Genomic DNA, 25,750 nt, shown 5'->3' with positions numbered 1-25,750 from the left:
GTACAATCAGAAAACCATGTAAAACTTCCCAAAAAAACTATTCAGCTAAATTATGTGTCCATCCCTATAAATTTCCATATACTGTAGCTGAGAGCCCTGTCTCTTTCCTCCCAGGACTCCAACAGGCATGTCTAATGAGCTTTGGGTGGTTATGGGTGTGCTGTCCAGGTAAACAAAGGCTTCACATCGTACATGAAGACAGATTGGACTCAAGCCCAGCTCCTTCTCCTGTTTTGCAAATTACATTTCATCTTGGACATGGCTATTCCCCGTGCTGTTGTTGTGCCTATTCTTCCTGCTTTGCCATACATATTTGTGCTTCTTCAAAGAGACACAACATTATTGTGTGCTGAAAATATTTTGCCCCTGCTACTTGAGTTGTGACAATTTCAACATTGAAGGATTAAAGAATTTTTATTGTCAAACAATTCTCGCGATGAGTTGTATGGTCAATTTTCAGATTGATTTCTTCTTTTTGTACTGAAACATTGTCACTTTGGGACATTAGGTATAACCATCATGGTTCATTTCTGCAATGTCATGGTTTGTTATGTCCCAAACACAGGTGTGAATATGTCATGTGGATTTTTAATTTGTGCATGAGTCGTTGATTTTTTGTTTGTTTGTTTGTTTGTTTCCTCTGGTCAAAGACTAATATGTGATTTTTTTTCCTCCCACTCCTCAGCTAAAGTCAAGTCAAAGTGTGCACCTACATTCTTTGCCTGTGCCAATGGGGTCCACTGCATCATTGGACGTTTCCAGTGTAATGGTTTTAGTGACTGCCCTGATGGGAGTGATGAAGAAAACTGCAGTAAGTCTCCCATACTAAACATAAAACGAGTGGCACATGTCTGAAGCTATGGTTATTAGATCCATTATTTCAGGTTCGTCACTCCATCATAATATTTTCTACTACAAAAATAGATAGACTGATGGAAAAGGCTGACCCCTAATGGGACAAGCAGAAAGAACAAGACAAACAATGGAACAGAAAGCCTGTATTGTCATTTTATGGTGTAGTTAACAATAGCTGCAACAAAACTAGGGAAAACACTGAAAATCTTCTGGGGTGTTGTTAGCTGTTGGTTCTGACTCAATTATGTTTTCTATTTGTTTTCCTCTCGAGGTGGCTTTAATGGAATTCCCGAGATGATAGAAATTTACTGAGACGCTGTTATTTATTTGATTAACACGTTTTATGTGAGCGTTTTCATTTGAAATTCCACTATAGCAAATTCAATTACGTTTATATACTGTACTCCCTAATCAGACCAAAGGTTTTAACAAGTTACTTTTGGAGCTGTTCCTCCTCAACAAACCCAGCGAAATGGGTGAAAGAGATAATGTGAGCCATGGACCGATTGATCTTGAATTGCAGGACTAGGTTTTAGTTTTGCTCTCATAATATACAGGCATGTTTGCTCTCAGGACCAGAACTGAAAAGGAGAGACCTGAAGGCTTTGCATCCCATTATACAACTTCCTTGAATCCGTGAATGTATGTAATATGTTTTAAAAGCAAAATGAGCTATATTAAATTATAATACAATGGTTTTGATGATAAAAATGATTTTTGAGTCAATTTATCAAGTACAGCAAGCCAAAGCAAGATAAATAGGATCAGTAACTCCTAGTTCTCATCTGCACTCGAGCAGCAACATTCTGAACTAGGTGTCATTTGAGAATGATTGCATCAGTGCATCAGGATGACAAGACAGTTAAAATAATTCAACCTTGCAGTCACTAAAATATCAAGTAATTGTAGTGCACTGGTGACAGATTTTTATTTTATCGGTCTATATACAGTAGGTGATCATTCTGTCAGTTCTGTCCATTTATTTTTGTGTGACTTGAATCATGCCCCAATGAAAGGGTACCGTAACTCTTAGGTTTATTAACATGTTTTTTAAAGCTAGAGCAAAAAGTCTATACAGCTTGGTGATGGATTTTATTCCTTCTCTTATTTACAGCAGGTAACCCCTTGGTGTGTTCTGAGGCCCGCTTCAAATGTCGAAACGGCCGTTGTGTAGATCGAAGTTTTTTATGTAACGGTCAGGACAACTGTCAGGATAACAGTGACGAGGAGCTCTGCCTGAGTACAGAAGGTAAGACAAGCTCATTCACAAGTTCGTGTCACCATAAGTCTGTATTAAGCTTGCCTCATAGTTAGAGGCTCAGCAACAGACATTTCTTCACTATGTTTCTATCCATTCAATGTTTCCTAAGATTTTCACTGAAAATTCTGGCTTTTTCTTTGTGTAACTTTCAAAAAGCAGCTTGTTGTACCAATAGCAACAACATTCTTGATCTGAAACGCCACCAAGACATGTCTGACAAGCACCAGTCAAAAGTAGCCACATGTTAACGCAAATACAGATTTTTTCCGCCTTCTACAAGAACTACAGCACCAGTATACTGTTTCCTTTTAACATTGGCTGCAGGAATGCACTAAAATATTTTTCCAAATAGACCGTCCCAGTAGTTAATGGATTTATACTTGACCGTTGTTACCCCAATCATTTCTATGTACTGTACTATGTACAAAGACAAAGAAAATAGTGACAGCAACCCCCCCATGATCAAATTTACCCGTTTAAATGTGCAGACTAACAATGTCTCCTGATTAAATATGATTGCAGTATAAACGTTAACAAACCTGAATAGCCTACAAGTTTTGGCATTTTCTTGCACTTTGAGGAAGTATTGAGTGAAACAGACAGTACAAATGATTTGAGACAGTGCTTACTCACAGATATAATGTTGAATTATTAAACTGAGTTTCACGAAACAGATGTGCCTTAGAATATCACATATTCGATGTTTGAAACGTGACTTGGGAAATGCATTTTGCAGTCTGCGCTTTTAAAAAATAAATCTGTCGGACTGAGCTGCAACGCTCTATGCAAGCTGCTATGATTTCATTCCTCTTTTGATGGGAATTCTCTTTGTACGGTATGTTTACCCCAATCATCCATAACATTGTGCCCACTTGCACAGAATGCTGTTGACATTAAAATGATACCTGTAAGAGCCAAATCAATTATTCTGCCTTTCGAAAGACTTTTGATTGACACTGTCAAAGAGAAACTTAATACCTGTGTGAAGAGAGAATATTTGATGCATCTCATGTATTGAAATCATATTTTGTGGCTGGTCGGGGTACAATATATTCATATCACCAACATCAGAGAGTGGGAAGCCTCGTATGAAAATTCTCTGTCAGGTACAACTGGCAGCCTCGCTTCACACGAGAAGCTGCTGTCAAAGGCTTCTGTCAGTACTTTAGGCAAGCTTTCAAAGCAAATCCAGATGCTACCTGCTAGCTGTCAAACCCTGATCATCCTTGTGTATAGCTGTTTCAGTCCCACTGAGTTTTTTTTTCTGTGAGGAGTGAAGTCGTTAAAGAGGAAGAAAAAGAAATAAAATTAGATTGATGGTCTTCAATAATAACGTTCTAGCTAGCAACTAAAGAACATTTCGCTGAGATGGGTAAAATGAGCATTTATTTGATCCTGTGGGGCTGTAATCCTGTTATATCCCGTCTAGTCTCTCTGTGATGTCTGACGTTTTGTATTCATCAGAAGTCAAACTTACGTAGAGCCTTCATTTTCCAGACCTTGATTTAGTGCTTTAGACTTCTTTTACACCTCATGAAGTTTGCATCAATGAAAAGCTCCAAACACAGAACTGCATCATTGAAAGCAAAGAGTTTATACATTAATGTTCCGCAAAGGGAGTTTAAAGCTTGTCACTTCTTTTGCTCGAGTTGTAACAGATAAATTTGACGTGTTTTTCTCCTCTCGGCTAGAAAACAACAATGAAAGGTGTGTGAAGTGTGTGATCTGTATTCCCTAAAATTTAGCCATTTTATGGCCATCCATATGTAGATTAATGTCAATTGTTCTCCATTGTGTTCATAAGATAAAACAGAAAGGCAAAGAGCCACATGATGTTTAATTATGAAATAATAATTTAAAATATTGATTTAAAAAAATCTAATTTGGGTATCAGCTTTCTATTTGTAGATTTAAGAACTCTGCCGGTGAGGAGATTGGGTTGTATTGTTGAATTTCCACAATGTTGCTCTGTTTCTTGCTCTACTGCATATTAGGATTGTCAAAAGGTTGTGTATGGCATAGCTCCACATTGCTGAAATGAATATGCTCCAGGTGGCGTTGACCATTAAAGCTTTTACTTTTAGTTTTAGAATGTTTACTTTGAGACGTGTAACTTTTGCATCACTGCAATTTAAATCCACGTATGTATACACACACACACACACACACACACACACACACACACACACACACACACACACACACACACACACGCCTACTATAATGAGTACAGAGCTGCAGGTGTCAGATAAGGCATACAATATCCGCCATAAGCCACCAGAGCACTGCATTTCATTCCACACTTCCCTTCCTCTACCTTTACCTCACTCCATGTCCTTGCCCACCCTACTTATAACTTCTTGCTGCTTTGGGTCCACAATGGATTTATTTTTATGGAAATTATAGCCAGAGATCAGCCCTACGCCACTCATAGGAGACTTGGCTATACCGAGATTACAATTAGACATACTGCACCATTTTTAATGCCTTAAGTGTTTTCGTTTTCTATTAGAATGACCTCAAACATGCCGGCATATAAACATCAGCCTGGTACTCATGCTCATTTTGTTTATTGTATCTGTAGTGTGTAATTGAATTTTGAACTGACAGAGAGAGAGTACACTATACTGTGTGCACTCTTCCAAAAAGGCAGCATTGTAATCACAGACCAGAGAGTGAGAGTGAAATCAAGTGCGTTTAAAAAAAAGACCAGAGTGGAAAATGCTTTGCATGAACATAATGTCACATGAAGTGATGAATAGCAATGCAGGAAGATGGAGGTAAGTCAAGACACAACCAGGCAGAAAAGGTGTGGATTTTGCAATACACTTGAGAGGATGAAATCAGTCTCCATATCAAATCAAACCCTGATGCTGAGCAGTGGAAGCCTGGAAAAAGAAATGACACGAAAACTATTTTTGCAAGATTGTCTTTGCTTTTCCCAACTGCTCATAGGCTTTGTCGTCAAGGCTGAATTCTTGCTTCTGCAAGAGATTGTTGTTTAAATAGAGCTGCAGGGCACACGGACCCTTGCTGTGTTTATATTTGTATTGTGAACCTACAATATGCTAGCTATCGCTAAATTTTCAGAATCGATAATTCTATTGATTATTTTATAAATTAATTGAATGATCTGATACAAATTCATTCTGTATTAAAGTGGCCTTTGACAGTTCTAATTCTGTGTTGTCACTACCTGGGGTTGACATTGGTGTAATTATTTACATGCAGTTTGGGAGTGTGCATGTGGGTCATGTACTTTTTTCAAATGTAAGGCTATCATGTTGGATGGGTTTCACTTCAACTGTACATGTAAATTAGATACAGACATTTAGCCCTGAAATATATATTCAACTGTATTAGCACAATAGGACTGTACATGTAAATTAGATCGAGACATTCAGCCCTGCAGTGTGTATTCAACGGAGGTTGGCACAATAGGTTCTATTGCTACTTGCATAAATATTTAAAAAAATGAAAGCAGAAGAAAAGACCAGAGCAAATGCAAATCTGTTCCTCTCACTCAGTGCACCATTGCTTGTCATTGCAGCTTATGAGTGTACCTAGCTTTCATGCCGGTGCCGTTTGTAGTCAAATGTGCCCTCTTGTGAAAACTACATCCAGAATCAGATATGCTTTTATGCAAATTTTATTGATTACATTGTTTTTTTTCAGACTGTGGCTAACAAATGAAATATTCCCACAGAGAATACTTGGAAATAAAAATGAAATCCATTACTGTGTGAGAAATTGGGAAAATAAAAAAAAGTTACTTACTTTAATGCAAATTTTATTAATTACATTCTTTTTATCATACTGGCTGACAAATGAAATATTCACACAAAGAATACATGGAAATAAAAATAAAATCCATTACTTTGTGAGAAATTAGGAAAATAACAGTCTTTTACAGGAAAGAACAAAAATCAATAGTAGGCCTATACTATACGAGTATGAAATAGTCCCAAGTGATACTCTTCTGTCGCTTCTTCTGAGCCCTTCCGGCTACACCTCCACCTCGCACACAAACTTCTCTTCCTCTGACCCCTCTACTTCTCATCTGCCTTAGACCTCCTCGATCCCTGCTGCCAAATAACAACACAGGCCTGAAGACTGATTGCAAATTGAAAAATGTTGTGAAGAAGTGTCAGGCAGATGCTTTTTGTGATTGCATACTGATCAGGGAGTTTCTAAGAACTCGAAGCATATGGTTTCTGTTCTGTAACCACAGCTAAAACGATGGAGTTTGGACTTCTTGAATGACATCTATGTTAATTGTTTTGCAAAAGGGTGGGAAAACTGTGTCAATCCAATGAGAATGGTTTAACGCATTTACATGAGGTGTCTTCTACTCTGCTGAGATGGTGATGATGAAGATTTAGAGATTACCAGTTTCTCCAAACAGGTCAAAGCAATCAATAAAAACTGTAATGTGCTGCTGTGGGCGGGATGTCGTCAGTACATTTTTTTTACTCATGGCATCGCTTTGTTTGCTAATAGCATGTCATGCAGCCATCCCCTCCACACTGATTTCCGCCACAGTACAGCTCCAAATAATCTAGGTGTATTAGATTAAAATGTTAATCGATGTGTAGTTTTTTGTAGAGAACTACTGTGTGTTGCTGAAATGGTCGAGTAATGCCCTTCATCAGCAGCCCTCTTGAGAGCTGGCAGAGTGAAAAGACGTGGGAGGGAGTGTGAAATGGTGAAAGGGAATGTAACGGCTGTAGACTGAGGTGTGGGAGTCCAAGGTCTCGTGTGAGCCAACTCTGAGAGGACGTCACGCATGCCACCAGTGGAAATGAATTTAAACTCTTGAGAAAATTTGGAAAGCATGTTTTTAAATTTGATTTGATAGGATCTCTGTTTATCTGCAAAATAAGGAAGATGACCATTTTAGCCGATGCTGACATGGCACAGATAAAATTGCATTTTCATTCATATTTATAACATCACTATCCATCAGTTCTTATTGCTACTTGATAGATTCTAATGCAAAAATTATTTTGTCATTTATTTTATTGTTGCATGACAAAGTTGCAATTTTCATCCTTTTAAACTTTATCATCTCCAACATACCAAGGCTATAAGTGTCAGTCTTTTGAATGCGCTTGTTCCTGAAGTCATTGTTGGAATGAGTTGTGGCCACACCAATGTCTAATGGGTCCACATGAATCACACGTCCTTGGAGCAGTTCTAGTCAACTGTCACTTGTCAAGTCTGTGTAAATCAACAACTTTTCCTTCCACAGTCTATGCAGTCGCCATGGTGATGGTTGGTCAAGTGGCAGCAGGCATCCACAGGCTGCTTGAGGAATTTCACTGGGAACAAAAGCTCCTCTGTTGCTTTTGGTTTGTGCTGAACGAGAAAAGATCGTGGGCTTTTACTCGTACGTGTGTTTGCATGTGTCATTGTGCATGTGTATGTGGCAGAGTCATGGGGACTGATCACATTGTTACAACAACTCTAAGGACATATACAGTACAGAGGAGCCCTGTATAGATCGCTTATATTTGCGAGGATAAGCACCAGGCCAGACTGCTAATAGCAAAAATCAGTTTATAATTGAACAGCCATTATAAATGCATTGGGGGGTTTTTTAACCCCTAAAATCTTTGAATAAGCCATTACAACCTGTGAGTATGTTGAGGTTGATTGAATAACAGACACTTGGAATAAGTGCAATATTTTCTTAATTTTTTCTCCTTGCATTTTATGTGTTTAGGTACCTTTCCCCTCCATGGTTTTTTTTTTTTTTTTACTGCTACAACTACTGGCTCTGTATATAAATATGTTGACAATTGTGATTGTGATCGGTGTGAAACTGTGAATAGCTCCAATAGTTTATGTTTGATGTGAACACTACTCCCATGATCAAACTCGTCACAGGAATAAATTTCTTTAGAGTAGCTATCACGTGAAATCATTCAGTCTTTTGATCACGAAATAATTCATCAAATACTTTGAACCTATGGTTGCTCCACAATATGTATATATTAATCAAGTTCTTAGAATGAACTAATTACAAAGAAATCCCACATAATCTTTTTGAGGTGCAGTGAACCTTAATAAACAGAGGGCCACCTAAGTGAGTCAGTCATCTCTCGCTGTAATGGGCCATATTTTCTGCTCCATGCCAATTCTGTATGTGTGCATTCACCCGCAAAAACAATTTAGCTGAAGGTGTTGCTGACAGACCATAGAAATTGTAAATGTGAGTTACAATTCAGACCTGCAAGTGAAGATTTCCACATCCATGTTCTGTATATGCTGTTTGTGTATTAATCTGGGAAACGCTAAAAGAAAGGTGGCAGTTAAAAGATGAAAAGAGAAAAGTCACCAGAGACTGAGAGTTGATGAGGGCCTGACGGAGAGAACATGATGGGGAAAAAAAGAGCCAACTAATGTATGAAATAGGATGGAAAGATAGAAGACGAGAGTGATTTGAGCAGGAGAAAATCTGATGGAGATAAGGGATGAAGGGAAGTGACAGTTATTGAAGGAAAGGTATAACCGTTTGGATTTGAAAAGAGGGGATCACAGGGGTGGATAAAGAACAGGATGATAGAGATGGTCGATCTGGGAAGGGTCATGACAGCATATAGAAAAAAACTGACGGCGGAGGAAATTGTGAAAGTAAAGAGGATATTGTGGTATTTGCTGAAATAGGAATGAACAAGTAGTATAAATGCAGGAGAGTGATGAATTTAAGTTGAGCGACGATTGTGAGATGGAAATTAAACAGCAATGCAGAAAAAAGAAAGTATGGTGACAGAAAGAAATAGAGAAAGAAAGAAGTGGAACGAAAAAACTGTTGCGATGTAAAATCTTTTCAGTTCTTGTGACTTATTCTTCACATGGAACTTCAACCTTGCAATATCTGCCAGCTGCGGCTTTGAATTTCCATACTCCCTATTTCTTTCTGCCATCATCTTTCTTTCCAACCTCACGTAACGACTCTTTGTGAGTCAGTCAGAGCCTCTTTTTTTGTGCTGTAGTGTTTTGCACTGCAGACTGTTTAATTTAGAGTTTTCATGCGCAGTTTCATATCCTTTTTGGTAATTTATGTGCTGATTCTTTCTTTCTTTGAAAACAACAATAGATTGTGATGTAAAACAACGACATAGGGGATGTTTGAGATTAGGCGTCACACCACAACAGATCACTGGCATGTGATGGAAATCGTGTACCGCCGAATTCAATAAATTTTTAGAAGACCACCCAAAAAACAGCATGTTTGTTCAACCATTAAGATTGCATCATCCATGTCAGTAAACCATTTTCGACATTTTGGATTTTAAAACAAAGCACAATTGTATAGTTGAGATCTGTGACAAAATGTGCACTTTTTAACACAGTTTTCATCCCGACATCAGCAATATGTAGAATTCAAACTATGATACAAAGATTTGCTTTTAATTCTTTCTAACACAATTGTTAACTAGGGTATTTTTGACTTCCAAATGTAAATTTACTCCAGTACATGAGGTAATGGCATAATGCATGATTCACTGTACACTTCTGCATTCATAATATCAAGGATTCTCTTTCTTTGCTTTGCCGACTGAGCTAGAAGGCAATTCCTTTTGCAACCACTCACACTGACTGAATGACTACGCCAAGTGAGTTGACTCCTGAGGGATAGGTTTTGAGTGATGCTTTATAGCTACTCATGTCACAAAGACACATCTTCCCTTGGCCCTTTACTGGGAAGCGTTTTGCATTGAAATTCGTAGAAATAGGGTCAAAATGTGGAACTGCGCTTTCTTTCCTATCCACTATTTTCTTTTTGGGTGAAAGTAGTACCAATATTTATAAATGATAAAGAAATGTATAAATTTATAAAGAAGAGATTGGTATTTAATATGCAGCAAAGAATATTCGATTTTTGAATTTTGTAATTAAATCGTTGTCCTGGTGCAAAACCCAAGTGAGCTTCATCATTTGATCACAACCCAATAGCTGAGTTGGCCTTTTTTCTGAGTTTTTAACTCAGCAACTGTCATTTTCAGTTGACAGCGAGTGGCAAAATGGCTGCTCCTTGAGGGTAAAAACAGGTGGATTTTGCTCCTTAAGTCATATTCCCCGTATACTGACTTAATCAGAATACTGACTAGTGGGGCTGCATCAAACATATTATTGTCGGGAAAATTTGGCAGTTGACTTTGGGGTTGACTTTTAACTAAGGCAAGAAGGGCTGCACTTAATTAGATGTTGTCCTGTTCCTTTGTGACCTCCTGGATGACTTGTCACTGTAGTCCTGGGGAGTTTTGTAGGCTGGCCACTCATGGGCATGTTCATCACTTTTCCATGTTTTCTCTATTTCCGGCTTTGCTAAATCTTTATTAGTAATGGTCATCTCACCCTTTCTAGAGTCGGTCTATTGGTCAAAATGTCTTTCTTATCTGTGATTTTCTTTTGTTAGAGCTTTTTGACACTTTTTGGCTGACTTTACGGTTCTGTTGAAGTGATTTCCTGATTGAACAGGTCTGGAGGTAATCACACTTGAGTGTAGTAAGCATAAATGAATTTGATTGTTTATTTTTGAAGTCAGACAAATGAGGTGTACAGTTAACAAGAGGCACCGTTTTTCAAATAAGGCCAGGTAGCTTTGCCTATTTTACTGTATTTGTTAATTCATCTTAAACTTTTAAGTGGGTAAACTTTGCAGAAAAAATTGAAAGAAGTCAAATACTTTTTGATGCCACAATATCCACTCTAAATGTAAGCACACAACCTTTAATATGAAAAAGTTCCTAAAGCTAAGAAAATTGTTACAATATCCGCAAATATATTTGCGTATTCTAGTTTGGTGTATATACTGAATTTAGGACGTACAGCATATCAAGTTAAACTATTCATGTAATTGCATCGTCCTCCTCATCCTAGCTTTCGCTGTGTGACTTTATCAGTCTACCAATATTTTATCACTGCAGCTCCCTCAGGCCACAGATGCTGCATTGTCGGAACCTGCATCATTAATCCAACTGGCCCGAAGTTGAATCACTCGCAGAGTGTGCCACCGTTTGATCTGTGTATTCTAGCTCTTCTGAGGTTTACTTGGGGAAGACATTGTAATGTTACATGAATATGTGCATGCTCTTGATATGTGTCAAATTTCAAAATGTCAGACCAAATTGATGTACTGCATGTGCATGACTAAAATAGAACACTGGAAATGAAATAGCTGTGAACGTCAACTTTTGCAAGAAACAAAATCATCATAGATGTAAAATTGTGTAAATTGGGATGTAAACAAAAAAAAAAGAATGATCCCATCTATGTCTCTTCAAACTGCTTATTTCCTTTATTTATTCAATTGATGTGTGCAAAAAACATTGATTAAATTGATTCATCACTCTGATTTAACATCAAATATTCCTCAACTCAGAGTAAATTCATGCCAGACACCTGTCCTGTGAAGCTGAGGGAGGATGCTAGTATAGCAGAAAGCAACTTGGTGGGTGTAGTTCGGTTGTTTGTCGTTGATAAAAGACTCAGGAGCTTCGTTGTCGTCCTCCAGCATCACCTTGCCTATTGTTTAAAGAGTGTGATTTGATAGTGAAATAGGCACTGGGGTCTTGCTCTACTTTTTTACTAGGAGGAGATTAAAGCAAAACAGAAACCCAGGGAAAGCTGGGAATTATATTTGAAATATAAGCATGTTTAGTGGTGATAGGAGCCGCATCAACATTTGAAAACTTTATTTTCTCTGAGTTCAAAGTTATTCTAGCAGGATCTGCAGGGGTTAACTGTTTCTATGGTGTGTGGGTAGGAAGTTGCTCAATTTTAGATCTTGGGCCTTTTTTGTTTATTTTTATGCTTATCCGTGTAAAAATAAACGAAACCTAAGCGATGACTATGAACCGAGGCAATGTGTGTTCATATTTCTAATTACACTTATACATGTTATTTCTTTAAGTATTATCTAGTTTGATGATGAAATAGATTAGTCTAGCACATTACCTGGAATTATCCTAAACTTGGATGTGATAAATCATTTATAGAAAGGCTCAGTGGACCTTTGAAACTCAACACAGTCTGTTCCAACCTTTGATTTGGTCAAATGATTTTTCTTCTCATTTCCTTTTTGCAGCAATACCTTTGATGAATACTGTTTTCAGCGATAAATTGTCATAACCCTTTAATCATAGCCTTATTTCCCTCTTTGGCTTATCATCACCGATACCCTTGTGAAAGGGTATACACTCACTTAAAAAGTCATAGGAAACATTTTCAGATGTACATAATTTGGAGATAAGGGAGCAAGTGAGGTCAGATGATGCTGATCTCCTTCGCTCAGCTTTTTTTGTCACGGTTTTGGATTCTTCTTTGACTTTCCGATAATACTTTCTTTGAAATTTTATGTTAAATTCCGTGTTTTTTGTCCACCGGGCTGTTCAGGTTCCAAGGGGCCACCATATATCCTGAAGAAAACTCATGAATACAACCTTTTTTCCCTCTCCCATATTTTTAGGAATTGAACTCAAAGGTTCTAGACCCTATAATGTTTACATCTGGGGAAAATTGCATACTCATGTTACAGTTAATTAAAATTACCAAACATTTATTTTCCACTTTTTATGTGATCATTGTGATGGTTAGAAAGAGAAAGCAGCTACAATGAGCACTGTTGATGATAATAATAGCATGATAGCACTAGATTATTCAGCATCTTATTATTAGAGCAATTGTCCTTTTGCAAAGACCTTGGTGCTGCAGCGAGTCTCCCAGTAATTGACTTAGAAATAGCATTTGCCTTTCCTGTGTACCAAGAAGTAATTTGTCTCAAAATAACCCCATAACAGCATAATCTTGTAATCATATTTTTATTTTTTTGTCTCCATCTTCATTGAACTTTATAGTCACCCGTATGTAACTTTCAGGATTACGTGATGTAATTTGATTCAATAGATTTTTGTAGTAAATTGCGAAAGACATAAAGCACAGGTTAGTGTTAAAGGACATTTTAGGGTGAAGTCTGTGATTCCAATACATTTGAAACATAGTGTTATGTTCTTCTCAATCAGAACTATGCTTTTACATCTGAGTTTGATATGCACTGTCAGACTATCTTCCACTAACCTTTGAGCCTGAAAGAACGTTGCCTTGGTGACTACCCATTAGACATGATAGGATGAGCCTTTCTCTTTCATCCTCTCTATCCAAGCTTTTCAAATGATTTTTTTTTGGGGGGGGGCAAGGAAGGTGTTCTTAAAAAAAAGGGGTTGTTAAACCCCAACACTATAATCTGAAACCTTGAACATGCAGAGAAGAAAGCATAAAAGGCACGTCACAGAAGTGAGTAGAGTATAAAGCCCAAACATTTTTGTAATTATTTTCCCATGTTGTTTTAATACACAAATTGACATAGCACGATTCTCTATATTGCATACATCAGGGTTTTTTTTTTACAATGCCTGTGTGATTCCGTGTTATCAAGATGCAGGTCATGATTATTTTGATTTCTGAGCAGCCGTACTGCTTTTACTGCACACCTCAATGTTCATAATCTTCTCAGCAAAATACAGGTTGTTTTCACTTTTTATGCTTCACACACACACCACCACCTCCTAAATGTATGTGAGCATCTCTTTTCTGTTCTCCACTCTCTCTAACCAATGCCAAATTCATCCATTAATTCTAGCCTAACCCCATCCTCACCGCCCTCTGGCCGAAAACTGAACGTTTTGACTGAGTGTTACGATGGTTCCGATCGTAGCAAGCAATGGAGCGAACAAGTTATTACAGGACAGGCAAATTGAGGTCCCATGAAGCATGACAACCCCCTTTTACACACATTAAAGTATAAATCAGATGATATACACGTACGACATTGTACTATGCCGACACACACTATGTGCATTAAATCCTTATTTCTCAATTCATGATCATGCAAACAGACGTCTAGTACATGACAGGACACACCAACAGAGACATGAAGATTAACTCGGGGCGAGAATAGCCCTGTCGCTGAATAGTTAACATGTGACAGCAATTCTCTTTTAGTCAAGTTAATTTTTCATGACCTTGAGGCTCTGTGATGGTTCATACGACAAGAAGAACTCATAACAGTAGACATCATAGCTGATCACTAGCCAAACATTAAGTCATTTTTATATAGCACCAGTGGTCTTATGGTAGCAAGACCCCAAAGCATCTAATAACCATTCAGGACCTCATTCACAACTGTGAGCAATTTAGAGTTTTCATTTCAACTAATGGGCAAAGTTGTTCAACAGTGTATAAGTTGCAATATACTGTAATGTACACTGACTGGCTTCAATAATAAGACTGACTGCAGTGCACCATTTAATGAGATGCGGTAGTACAAGAGCGGGATGAAAACTTCTGCCATTAAAAAAGTTTTGATTTACAGTTGTTTTAAACTGCACTGCACCATACATATAGCAGTTTGCAATATTTGACTCTCATATAGCTAAATGAGCCAAGCAAAATACCAGAAACATCTCTTAGTACATAAAAGCATTACAGGACCAATACAGTAATATCAGTGTCAGTCAATCAAAACTGAATGTCTTTATAAAGGTCTAATTATTCAGACAGATCGATCTTGAATCTCTTCATATTGTCTAGGTGTAATAATGAAATAGAAGGTTGGTGTACGGTTTACCAACTGGAAAGAGGTGCATGACTACATGTGCATATAAATGAGAGCTCAGTATGTTGCAGCGCAGTTATAAACCACCGCATTGTACAACCAAATTAACATTCATGCTGTTAAATTAACTCTGAACTCTGTGTCGATCTAAAGTGAGCATTATTGCTTCTGTAAATGCTTGATTTTTCATAAATAGATTCGATGTAAGTGCTAATGGCATTTTAGAGTTTCGACAAGCGGTCACTTGTTTTTAGAGGTCTGTTGAGTGTTTGTATTGAGTGTTGCCCAAAGCAATTAATCATATCATTTTGTACTAATACACCGTGTCAGTCAGCCAGTGAATGAAAACCTCAACGAGAATACTTTGTGTAACTCTCCCAGGTACAATGTCCCCGTGTGCTGTGGACGTTTGTTGTGCAAGTCAATCAAATTGTCAGACCCGACATGTTTCCTATGTAAAATATATCAAACAAACTAAGCACATTCATCTTGAATGCCATCGTGATTTTGGGTAAGTTATGTTTAGGATGATCCCCGATTGCTGCTATTCTACAAATCATATTGCGATCATATTTTGGATACATCTCCATGGTATGTAGAGGATATATACAGTATGAAAATAGTGTACTGATGCACCGACAGTATACAATAATTGGGTCGCTCCGGACCATCTGCATTTTTTAGGAATCTTATTTTTATGGAATACATTTTCTAACAGGAAAAGAGTATGTGTGGTAAACCACTCATAAACACCATTATCATCGAAATTCAATTAACTGGAATACCAGCAGGTGTTTACGTTCTAGCATATAAACGATCAAGATCATATCTATTGTTTGTATTGAACTTAATAAAAACATTTCTAATTAAGTGTGACTGTAGCAGACTTTTGCCATTTTCAGTTCTGAGGCTGAAGAAATTGTTTGTTGGTGACTAACTGCAACAACAAATGTGACAGACTCGAGGGTGATTATGTTTGTGTGATTGCATCCGGAATTTGTCAGCAGGATACTTATTGACAATGACTCAATATGGCAAAAAGTGGAGAGACATATTTGACAATTTCACCCAGAATCTGTTCAAATGTATCTTTGTCCTTGGCACTTAGACGAGCACTGCGCAATTAGTTTTGAAGAAAAAAAAACATTAACCCTAACTGACTGTGTGTTTTGCACAGACTGAGGTAATTACACTACATCTTATGTGTTTTCTTATTAGTGCAAATGATGTGATGCGATTAATGGTGGTGTAGAATACCATGTACAGCGTGGAGCATGGTTATAAGTCTAGTATATAGGATAGACTGCAAACTAATTGTGAAAGTGAACTATAAAAACTGTGTGAAGCCAGATGGTGTGTGCTACCCTCACAACACACACACACACACACACACACACACACTTTTTAAAATTGCCCAGTGTTTGTGTGTATACAAGTGTATAGAAGCATGTTATATGCCTGCCCCCTAGTGGGTTTCTTTCTCTTTTCAGCATTTTTGTTTTTTCCTCTTCTCGTCTCATCTCATACAGGACATAATATTGTGAGCCTGCCAATTCAGTGTCTGTTCCTACATCTTATTATATCTCACAGAAGTGAACATAACTGCAGCCGCCGAGTTGCCAAAGGAACCAGAAGCCCCCACCTGTAATTAGCATCGCACAAAGTGACTGTGCAATGAGGGGAAGTGTGGCTGTGACCAACTTCTATCAGCCATTGACAGACTCGGATTAGCAAAGCTTGGAAAATTGGAGCCGAGGGACGATAACTATCTTCCCCCCTTCCCACCCCCCTCATACTTGAATCTTTTTAACCAAAGTGCTTTATGAATGTGAAATATGTCTTCAGCGTACTGGAGACACAGCGGGACTGCATGGTGCCTATCACCGCTCCGAGAAATATGCTAAAAATAGTGGATATCTCCATTTCTACTTTTCTGAGGAGAAAATCTATCACCCAAATTCATTATAATTTTATGTTGCTCTCTCATTGGTTTTAATTGAGTGTGTCCCACAAATTGGTGACTTGAATACAGTGCATGTAAAAGTAGCCAATGAGGATAAAAGAGCACTCACCTCAGATTTAATTTAAGATGCTTGGTGTTTGTGTGTTGCACTCTTTTTACATTGAAGGCAGAATATGGCATTTGTTGCCCCAACTTATCTTAAATCAGGGGTGTCAAACGCACAGTATTTTCTTGTGACAGAGACGATAAAATAACTAGCGGATTTCACTCCTCCTGATGAAGAATGTATCGATGTCAGTCTTACGTATACAGTAATTGGTTTGTTTTTTCCACATATTGTGGATTAAAACAAAATATAAAACTGGTAACAAATGAGTTTTATACCAAAAGATAAAGGCAAAACAATATAGTGAGCATAGCATTCCAGAATGAATGCATTCAGCAGCAACTGCTTTTTATGGCTATGCCAATCGTTAATTAGATGGGGATGCCTCTCCTGAGACTGCAGAAGGGGAGATAAAATGTTTGGACATGTTACAGAAAAAAACTATTTTTCACCTGTTCGACATCTGGTCCGCATCTTTTTCTTCTTCTCTACAATATATCCCCAGGACACCTACAAGGCAAGGAATTTGTAATAGAGGTCAGTGAAATGCCAAGATTGTGGTGGGATATGGGGACACAACTTGCAATGAAAGAGAGTCAATTGCATTCAGTGTTTTACTGTCTGTACACACACACACACAACAGTTGGAGCATCATCCACCTTGAATTCAGTCAAAACATTCTGCATCAACATTCTGAATTACTGTACAGCAGATTACCAACAAGGAGGGATTGAAATGGGGGTCAGCAAAGGAGGCAATCCACTGAATCCAGGAAGCCAAACATGGCAAACAAACAAAAAAATAGCAGTAGTGGACAGAAGGAGGCAAGGATATTGAAGGGGTGTTGTTTATGGAGAAACATGGAAAACAACTCATTCAAGTGGCTGAGTGTAAAGGCTGTACATCTAAAAATGTATACACTGTGTAACTGGTAGATGCTATGGATGATACCTAATAAAGTGAAAAAATGCCCTTTATTTCTCCAAAACACTGGTGTCAAACTCAAGGCCCGGGGGCCAGATACGGCACACCACATCATTTTATATGGCCCGCAAAGACAAATTGTGCATCAAAATCAAATGTGTCATTACTAGAATTGCAAATTGTCTTCACTTTTAGTAATTTTTTAATATTTTAATATTTGACCAGTTTTTACTCGTCTGATTTGAAAACGAGTTATCTGTCCGTTTGTTTTGTAGTTTTTACTGTATATAATATGAGGTGCTCATGGATTTATTTGGGTTGACAGTCATAATGGCCCTCCGAAAGAAACTATGATTACAATGCGGCCCGTGAAAAAAAATGAGTTTGACACCCCTTCTCTACAGTGATTGTAATAAATGTTCATTTGAGTCTTGCTAATGTGGAGTACAATAATTTACATTTTATAGTAGGCATAACAGGCCGCCAGCACTTTGGGCCCATTTAGTGCCTTGTTCAGGGTCATTGCACGCTGTTGTCATCTTTGTGTGTACGCACACTTTTGATAGGAATACTACCCGGAATTCTGGAGCATGCTTTTCATGTCTGTTTGTGATGGTTTGAAAGCCTCTGGGGAACTGCAAGGTCCAACTTTGATCATGAAAGCGTTGCATTAAATACACGCAGTCCAAAGTAAGCGCGGTCAGACTCGCTGGTAGGAAATATGACCTTTCATGTTCTGAGAGCTCAGCTGATGCAAGAGTTTGATGTAATGAAAGATAGTGTGCATGAAAATGTATATTTTACTATCATTGACGTCTTAGTAAAAATGTCTATGTGCACAAATATTAACTAATTGTCCACAAATCAAAGAAAGTAAAGATGTTCCTCATTGTATGTTAGCATTAAGGTAGTGGAGGCTTTGGTGATTAATACACAATGGGCAATTCTCCTTACAGCATGAAACCTCTGTCTTTTTATTGTATTTTATTTTTAAGAAGATTTGCTAAGTATCTGCCAGAGTGCCACTTGTTTGGAAGTGAGTTAAGTTTCCTGGCCATCACACAGCACCCATATTTCAAGTGTGTGTTTGCAAGTCAAATGAAAAAAAAAAAAAATCACAAAAAACGTTCTCACTCGTGCCTCAAGGCACCACTGCAGGTGTGTCTGGTATTCATCGTTGTTCGATGTGGGCTCTCCCACGTTTTAAAAATCAGTTAAGATGTTACAAATTGGAATATGTGTATTCCTTAATGTTGTGCTCTCATGCACTCAACGGGGGTTTGAGAGACAAAGACCTCTTTTCCCTCACAGAAAAAATGGATACTGCCTCAGTCGTGTTCTTTTTTCTTCTTCTCTTTTTTCCATCCCTCTGTGATTTGCAAAACGCCTTTCAAGCCTCTGCACTCTGCAGCTAATGTGCCGATCAAGCCCCTATTGTTAGTGTTGCGGCATTATGAGTTCCCTTTGTATCTGTTTGTCTGCGCTCCCAGAGGACTGCAGTGACATCTGACAGACTTGGGGAACAGCAGTGGGTTGCATACATTTGTGTTTTTTTTTTTCAACCAGGTAATTATGGAAATTGTTCTCAACTAAGAGTCCAATCTGCTTTTAATTGGTAGCATGAAGTGCTTACCAATTTTAAATCACGTGGGAGGAGGGAAGCAGGTGGGTGGAGCATCGGAATAAGATTAGATTTCATTCAGGAAGATATGGTACATGAGTAGGTGGCATTCCTCACTGCTCGTTGTTGGGAATTCAACAATATATGTACGCACACATACACGCGCAAATATTTCAAAAGCCTCCTGGGCCTTCAAGGTGAGGTAGACAGAGAAAGAGTCTGAAAGAATCACACCCTGTAAATTCCTTTCAATTAATAGCTATTTCTGACCCTTTGCAGCTAATTTCCCTATAAATAACATGTATGACCTTGTTTGTTTGTATATGGAGTAAAACCAGCTGCTGGCTGTAGCCTCATCCACTCTTCTAACTCGCACAAAAGTTAAACATGTGTCCCATAAAATTAACTGTCACATGTTGCTCAGTTATAATACAATACAAGCAAGCATCACGCGTGAATGTTTTAGCGCATTGTCTGACCTTTAAGCCGACCAGATGTAAGCGAGGTCTTGCTATAGCAACCTGGAGGTATCTCGTACTCTCATTTCCTGTCAAGCCCTTTGGGCAACATTCAAAAGCAATTTGTGTGGTCGCTAGGTAACACAGACCACACAAAGGCACACTATTGTTGGAACTGTAACAAAGTTTATTCAGGCAGTGAAGCATTACTTTCCAACGAAGACTAGAAAAAGTTGTGCATTTTGAACTTTTTATGAGGGACCCAGAGGTTTGCTGTTTATAGCCTGAGCCCGAGGCACTTGTATAATTTGAAATAAAATAGCAACCGGTAATATAAAATACTCCCTCCTCATTAGCACTGCTTGCCTGCAGTGCCTTAATAAATAGGACCGAGTCTATCTCTACCTTCTTTATACAATTACACAGTACAATCTGCCATTATGAGGTTGAAATTTGATTTGCGCATGCTTTAACTTAATTTATATTCTCACGCTGTCTTTCAGAGCTATTGCCTTATTGTGTTTGTAGAATAACAAGATGCAATGCTATCTGGCAGTCCCTTCTTTTATTTTATTTTGCAACACAACTCTTTTTATCCTAAACTTCACTAGTTTATGGAAACCCTATTCTGGCAATTAAACTGCAACCTTGATTTTTGATCCTCTTTTACCCTCTCTTATCTGCAACACCAAAAACACAGCTCGTGTTTTATTTGAGGTTGTTCACATCACTTAGCCTCTGTCCTTTTTCTGTCTCTATAATAATGAATGAGGGTTTAAAAATGTAACCTGGGTCACCCGAGGAGTGCAGCCTTGGCTTTCTTGAGCTATAAAAAAATGCTGCCGTGTACTTCTTTAAGATTACATTGAGTCCATTTTCAAATGAAGACAGTTTAGTGCTTTGGTTCCACAACTCCCAAGTGCCCATTCTTTCCAGTCTTCATCCTTTTCCATTATCACCCCCTACATACTAGCTCTCTTACTACAGTCTCTTTAGTGGTAAGAGACTCCTTACCATATCTTGACTTCATACCCCCTACATCCTCATTTCCTTCTCGTTTGCATCCTCACTTGACGCTTTACCTTTCCCTTGCAGAAGCTCCCGGCCAGGACTTTGTGACATTGGACTATCGTCTGCGGTACTACCCCAGCATCACTTACGCTGTCATCGGGAGTGCCATCATCTTCGTTTTGGTTGTAGCGTTGTTGGCCTTGGTGCTTCATCACCAAAGGAAGAGGAGTGTTCTGCTTCCCACTGGTGTAAGAGGAGGCCCTCACCACCACCAACCATTGCTGCTGTCCCGCTTGGTGATCTTGGATCACGGCCACATGCATCCTGGTGATCCAGAGCTCTCTCCTCCTGGCTCCCCCTCTTCAGCCGACCAGCATAGCTCATCTAGTCAGATGCTGCAAATCTTGTCTGATACTCTTTGTCCTACTGCACAGCCAGTGGAGACGCCTCCATCATACTCTCAGGCTGTCATGGATGTCAGGTAAAAAAAAAAATCATTATATACAGTGTGCTGTTTTGTTTGCTGCAAGGCACTTACTCAAACGCCTTGACTCTACTTATTGTTGACAGTTTCTTTGTCAAAAGCTGATACTCCAAAGTACAGCTCGATTGCGTGTTTGGAATTATATATATATATATATATATATATATATATATATATATATATATATATATATATATATATATATATATATATATATATATATATATATATATATATATATATATATTTTATTTTATTTATTTTTTTTCAGTTTTTTTTTTTTACGAGTCGAGTTTCCAGTTATTGGGGCTCCTCATCGGTGCTCTTTTTGTACTATTTCCTTGCTATTAGTTGCACGAGCATTTTCTACATCCGCCAGGAACTCAAAGTAACATAAAAGAGCAAACAACAGTGAGGCTAAATTGCACTACCTATTCCTAACGAGAGTATGTCTATAATATATCTGGAATGCCATCAACATAACCATGAAGCCGTTTAATGCCCTTGTTTTTATGAAGAAAAAAAACGCAACAGCAGCTGCTTATCAGGCTATCACTGAAGTACGGATACAGTTTGTCCTAGTGCCTGGAAAGAAGTAGATAATTACTGCAACTCTGGTGCTTTGCTTCACTGTCATTTATCAGGCGGTCCCACCGATTCATTGCCATCATCATCAAATAATTTGAAACATCTCATTACAAAACTGTTAGAAATGTGAGTATCCCAGCAGTCTTTGGGACATAGGCAGGGTACACCCTGAACTGGTCCGCCAGTCAACCGCAGGGCACACAGACAAACAACCATTCACACTCACACCTACAAACAATTTGGACTGGTCAAGGTGGGCCACCTTGCTTGTTTTGGGGATGTGGGAGGAAACCGGAGTACCCATAGGGAAGGCCGAAATCAAACCCTGCAACACTGAATTATGAACATTCTAACCAGTACGTCATTGTGTCGCCTGAACTCTTTGAGACTTGTGCTTATGCTTGCCATGTGTTTTTGTTTTCCTCCAGTCGGCCTCCCTGGTTTGATCTCCCACCTCCTCCTTACCTGTCAGATGGGGAAGAAGCTTCTGAGGGAACCCTGGCCCACAATGAGAGCCCTTTTGCGTCGCCCACCCTCAGAACTATGTCCTCAAACAGTCAGTCCAGTTCAAATTTTAGACAGATGGCGGATCAGCTTTAGCCAATCTCTTACTGGCTGACTGTTAGCTATTGCAGGACTGAACAGCCGCACATTCCACAGCGCAGACCTGATGAGAACGCACCTACTAAAGACTGAGCAACTCCTTTGAGAAGTCACTTCATCCTGAAACTCATTTTTGTGTGTTGGCTCTCCCTGGTGGACGTTCTTGCAGAGCTACATGCAGTATCCTTCATTTTAAAACAGTAGTTCTTAACCTGGGTTCGATCGGACCTTAGGGGTTCGGTGAGTCAGTCTCAGGGGTTCGGGAGAGCCTCTTCTGCAGAGGACCGAACACATCTGATTTATTGTGTAAATTCGTGATGACTCATATCTGAACTGGTCTCACAAAGGCAACAGCAGAAGTCAAGCTGATTTGCAGGTACATATGTAATTTGTTTTGAGTTCATGCATTGTGTTGGTTTTGTTCTTTGAAAAAGGAGATGATCATACACAGCTCATTTTGTGCACCAGTAAAAACATTGATGTCTTGAATTTCAAAAGAATATATATTTTTTTTGACCAAAGAGGGGTTTGGTGAATGGGCATATGAAACTGGTAGAGTTCGGTACCTCCAGCAAGGTTAAGAACCACAGTTTTAAAATGAGTCCTAAGTGCATTTCAGTTGAATTTGATTCCACCTTCAAAGGTACTAGATATTTTCTAAACTACTGACCACAGCCTTAGAGAATAATCTCCAGTAAAACTGTCTTAAGAGTGCCAATAAGATACTTTCACTGTATCTTGGTCTTTATAAGGTTCTGGTACATCCAAAAGATGCATCAAACCTTCCATTTAATTTCACCCTCAGGATATTTCCTAGATAGTGCTACATCGACAATGGAGGTGTACGTAAAGCTTTATATAGCTGAATTCATTCCCTATTCTTTCCCCAAGAACTAGGAAGCCTTTGAGGAGCATTGTGTTTTGACAACCCTCGCCCTCAAATATGCTCTTTCCTCCTGATTTGTGACAGCACATTGATGCCTGAAATAGTGTCTTGATTTTTCTGTTTTTTTTTCAGTGGTACACATAGAATCTTGGGGTACAGGTAGATGTAAAAGATATGAGTATCCTCCCAAAAAAAGGGAAAAGACCATCAGCACTCAAATGCAGCCTCAGAATCAGTACATGATACTGTCACCAAGACGCAAAAGTGTTGTCATTTTCCTTGATGGAAACTCACTTTAATGGCACCTCAGTAAATCACCTTTGCAATATTTTTGTGTGTGTGTTTTAAATGTTAAAAGACTCCAATAGAAGGATAAAATATTCAAATATACAGTATTTAAAACCTGCTATTTGGTTAATTTTTAGATCTCTGTATTGTTGCCTTATTTGTGTGAGTGCAGCATGAATTGCACAAAGGTTTTCAAGGATTTTCCAATTATCCATGAGCCTTCTAACACAATCAGCAAACACAATGGACCATTAGGACACTGGAGAGATGGTTGCTGGAAATAGGCCTTCATACACCAATGTACGTAGATAATGCATAAAAAAAACAGACATTTGTAGGTAGAATAGACATTTATCACATGAACAATGTATAGAGTGTATTCCTGATTAGTTTCATATTATTCTCATTGAAAAATAAGGATTTTATTTTTAATATATGTATATATATATATATATATATATATATATATACATTTCCCGAAGCGTGTGACCCCAAACTTTTGAAGAATATCTATATATCTATATATATATATATATATATACATATATATATATATATATATATATATTTAACTAAAGCATTCCTCAAATAACAACAAAAACACTTCTCGTCGATTTCAGTCTGAAGACCACCCGTGTTATGTTGACAAGTTGCAATTATGTGTTTGTTCAAGTTTTTGTATTATATAGCAGTATGTAGTGCTTTTACTACAGCTAAATAATTTTGGTAGCTCTCATGCTCGTAAAAATGACAATGGTGTCTCTGTACCCTATCATCATATGGTTCAGTGGTCTATATTGGCGAGCCTGCCTGGCTACATCTCGTCATTACCGCTTGCATAATATTACGTACTTGGAAAGGTGCAAATGACTTGTCAAAGGTACTGTATTTGCTTTTGAAATGAACAGTGTTTATCTCAGTATTTAATGATATGCCTTTATTCCATTATCTGAAAATGGAAAATAATTGTAGTTTGAATCTTCAACAGACTTGCACTGCTGATGAACTACTACGAAAACAATAATATGCGATAATGTCTGAAATTGCACATGCTGGGGAAAGTTCACCTTCAATGTTTCAATGACATGAGTAACTGAAGGATCTGTTTATATGTATTTATCATGTGTTCTTTATCTTCAACACTGTAAAGAAAAAAAATACAGCATTTACTTTGTAATACCAAACAAGTTCATATAAGTAAAGCAACTTTATATACCAAAGGAACAAGCCTATTTCATCATTCTGTATGTGCTCTTTTCTATGTAACATTTTGGAAAATGGCATTCACTCTGCTCAAACCGGGAGTGTTTCACTGGACACAATTACTTTTCTTTTGCATGCTGCATATAGTTTTTTTCACCAAGTTCTCTGTGTCATAGTGTTTTGTTTTCGAAAACTGTAGATTGCAAATGTATTGTGACCTTTTGGCTTTAATAATAGATGGTGTTATTGTATGTTCAACCACAAGATGTCCCTCTTGTTCATGAAATGAAAGCTTTAAAGGCTCTGTTCTTTTTTCGTAACAGAGGAGCTTTCTGAAATACTTAAATTATTCATCATGTAAAATAAGTCGTCTTACAATTTTGTTTTGTTATAAAGAAAAAGTACCTGCCAATATAAATAATTCAAGGGTCATAGCTTCCCCCTCTTGGTTTCATGGCAACTATCTACAAATCTACACCTTTTGGAAAACCCCCATCTCTGTCAAAACATTAATTCCTTATCATTTCCCTCCCCTGTCATTAGACTGCCCACCCCACAATAAATACATACGTGTATGTTTGACTCAGATCATGTGATACCATCAGCATGTCAGCACAAAGTGCCTCATCACATTATCATTTGTTTTCACCCCACCCTCATTCATACGTCTCACAATTATTTGCACCACCTTCACGCCTTCCTCAATTCTCTAACCAGTCTTCAAATCTGTTGCAAGAGGCCCATGTTTGCTCAGCCCCAGCCCTTAACTATACAGACTTTAATTAAAAGCTTGCGGGCCACTTGTCCATGTCTCTCTTGCTTGCTCCCTCACTCTCTCTCGCTCTCTCTCTCTCATTCTCTCTCTATCATTCTGCC

At 38.2% G+C, this 25,750-nt stretch overlaps 1 protein-coding gene across 1 annotated transcript in view; it reads left to right on the top strand.

Moving 5' to 3' along the window:
• Window positions 1–25,362, top strand: part of ldlrad3 (low density lipoprotein receptor class A domain containing 3) — a 40,601-nt gene extending 15,239 nt beyond the window's left edge. Inside the window, exons 3-6 of the mRNA XM_085915093.1 lie at window positions 686–811; window positions 1,970–2,104; window positions 20,907–21,303; window positions 22,323–25,362. Coding sequence (XP_085771219.1) covers window positions 686–811; window positions 1,970–2,104; window positions 20,907–21,303; window positions 22,323–22,494 — 830 coding nt within the window. The 3' untranslated portion in view covers window positions 22,495–25,362. The remainder of the gene's footprint in view (window positions 1–685; window positions 812–1,969; window positions 2,105–20,906; window positions 21,304–22,322) is intronic.
• The last annotated feature ends 388 nt before the right edge of the window (window positions 25,363–25,750 follow it).

Source organism: Syngnathus leptorhynchus, chromosome 6 (assembly GCF_054491065.1).
Source record: "Syngnathus leptorhynchus isolate UIUO chromosome 6, UIUO_Slep, whole genome shotgun sequence".
In the NCBI taxonomy this organism is placed as follows: domain Eukaryota; kingdom Metazoa; phylum Chordata; class Actinopteri; order Syngnathiformes; family Syngnathidae; genus Syngnathus; species Syngnathus leptorhynchus.
The sequence above is the reverse complement of the archived record's forward strand: the minus strand, read 5'-3'. Positions and strand labels throughout refer to the sequence as shown.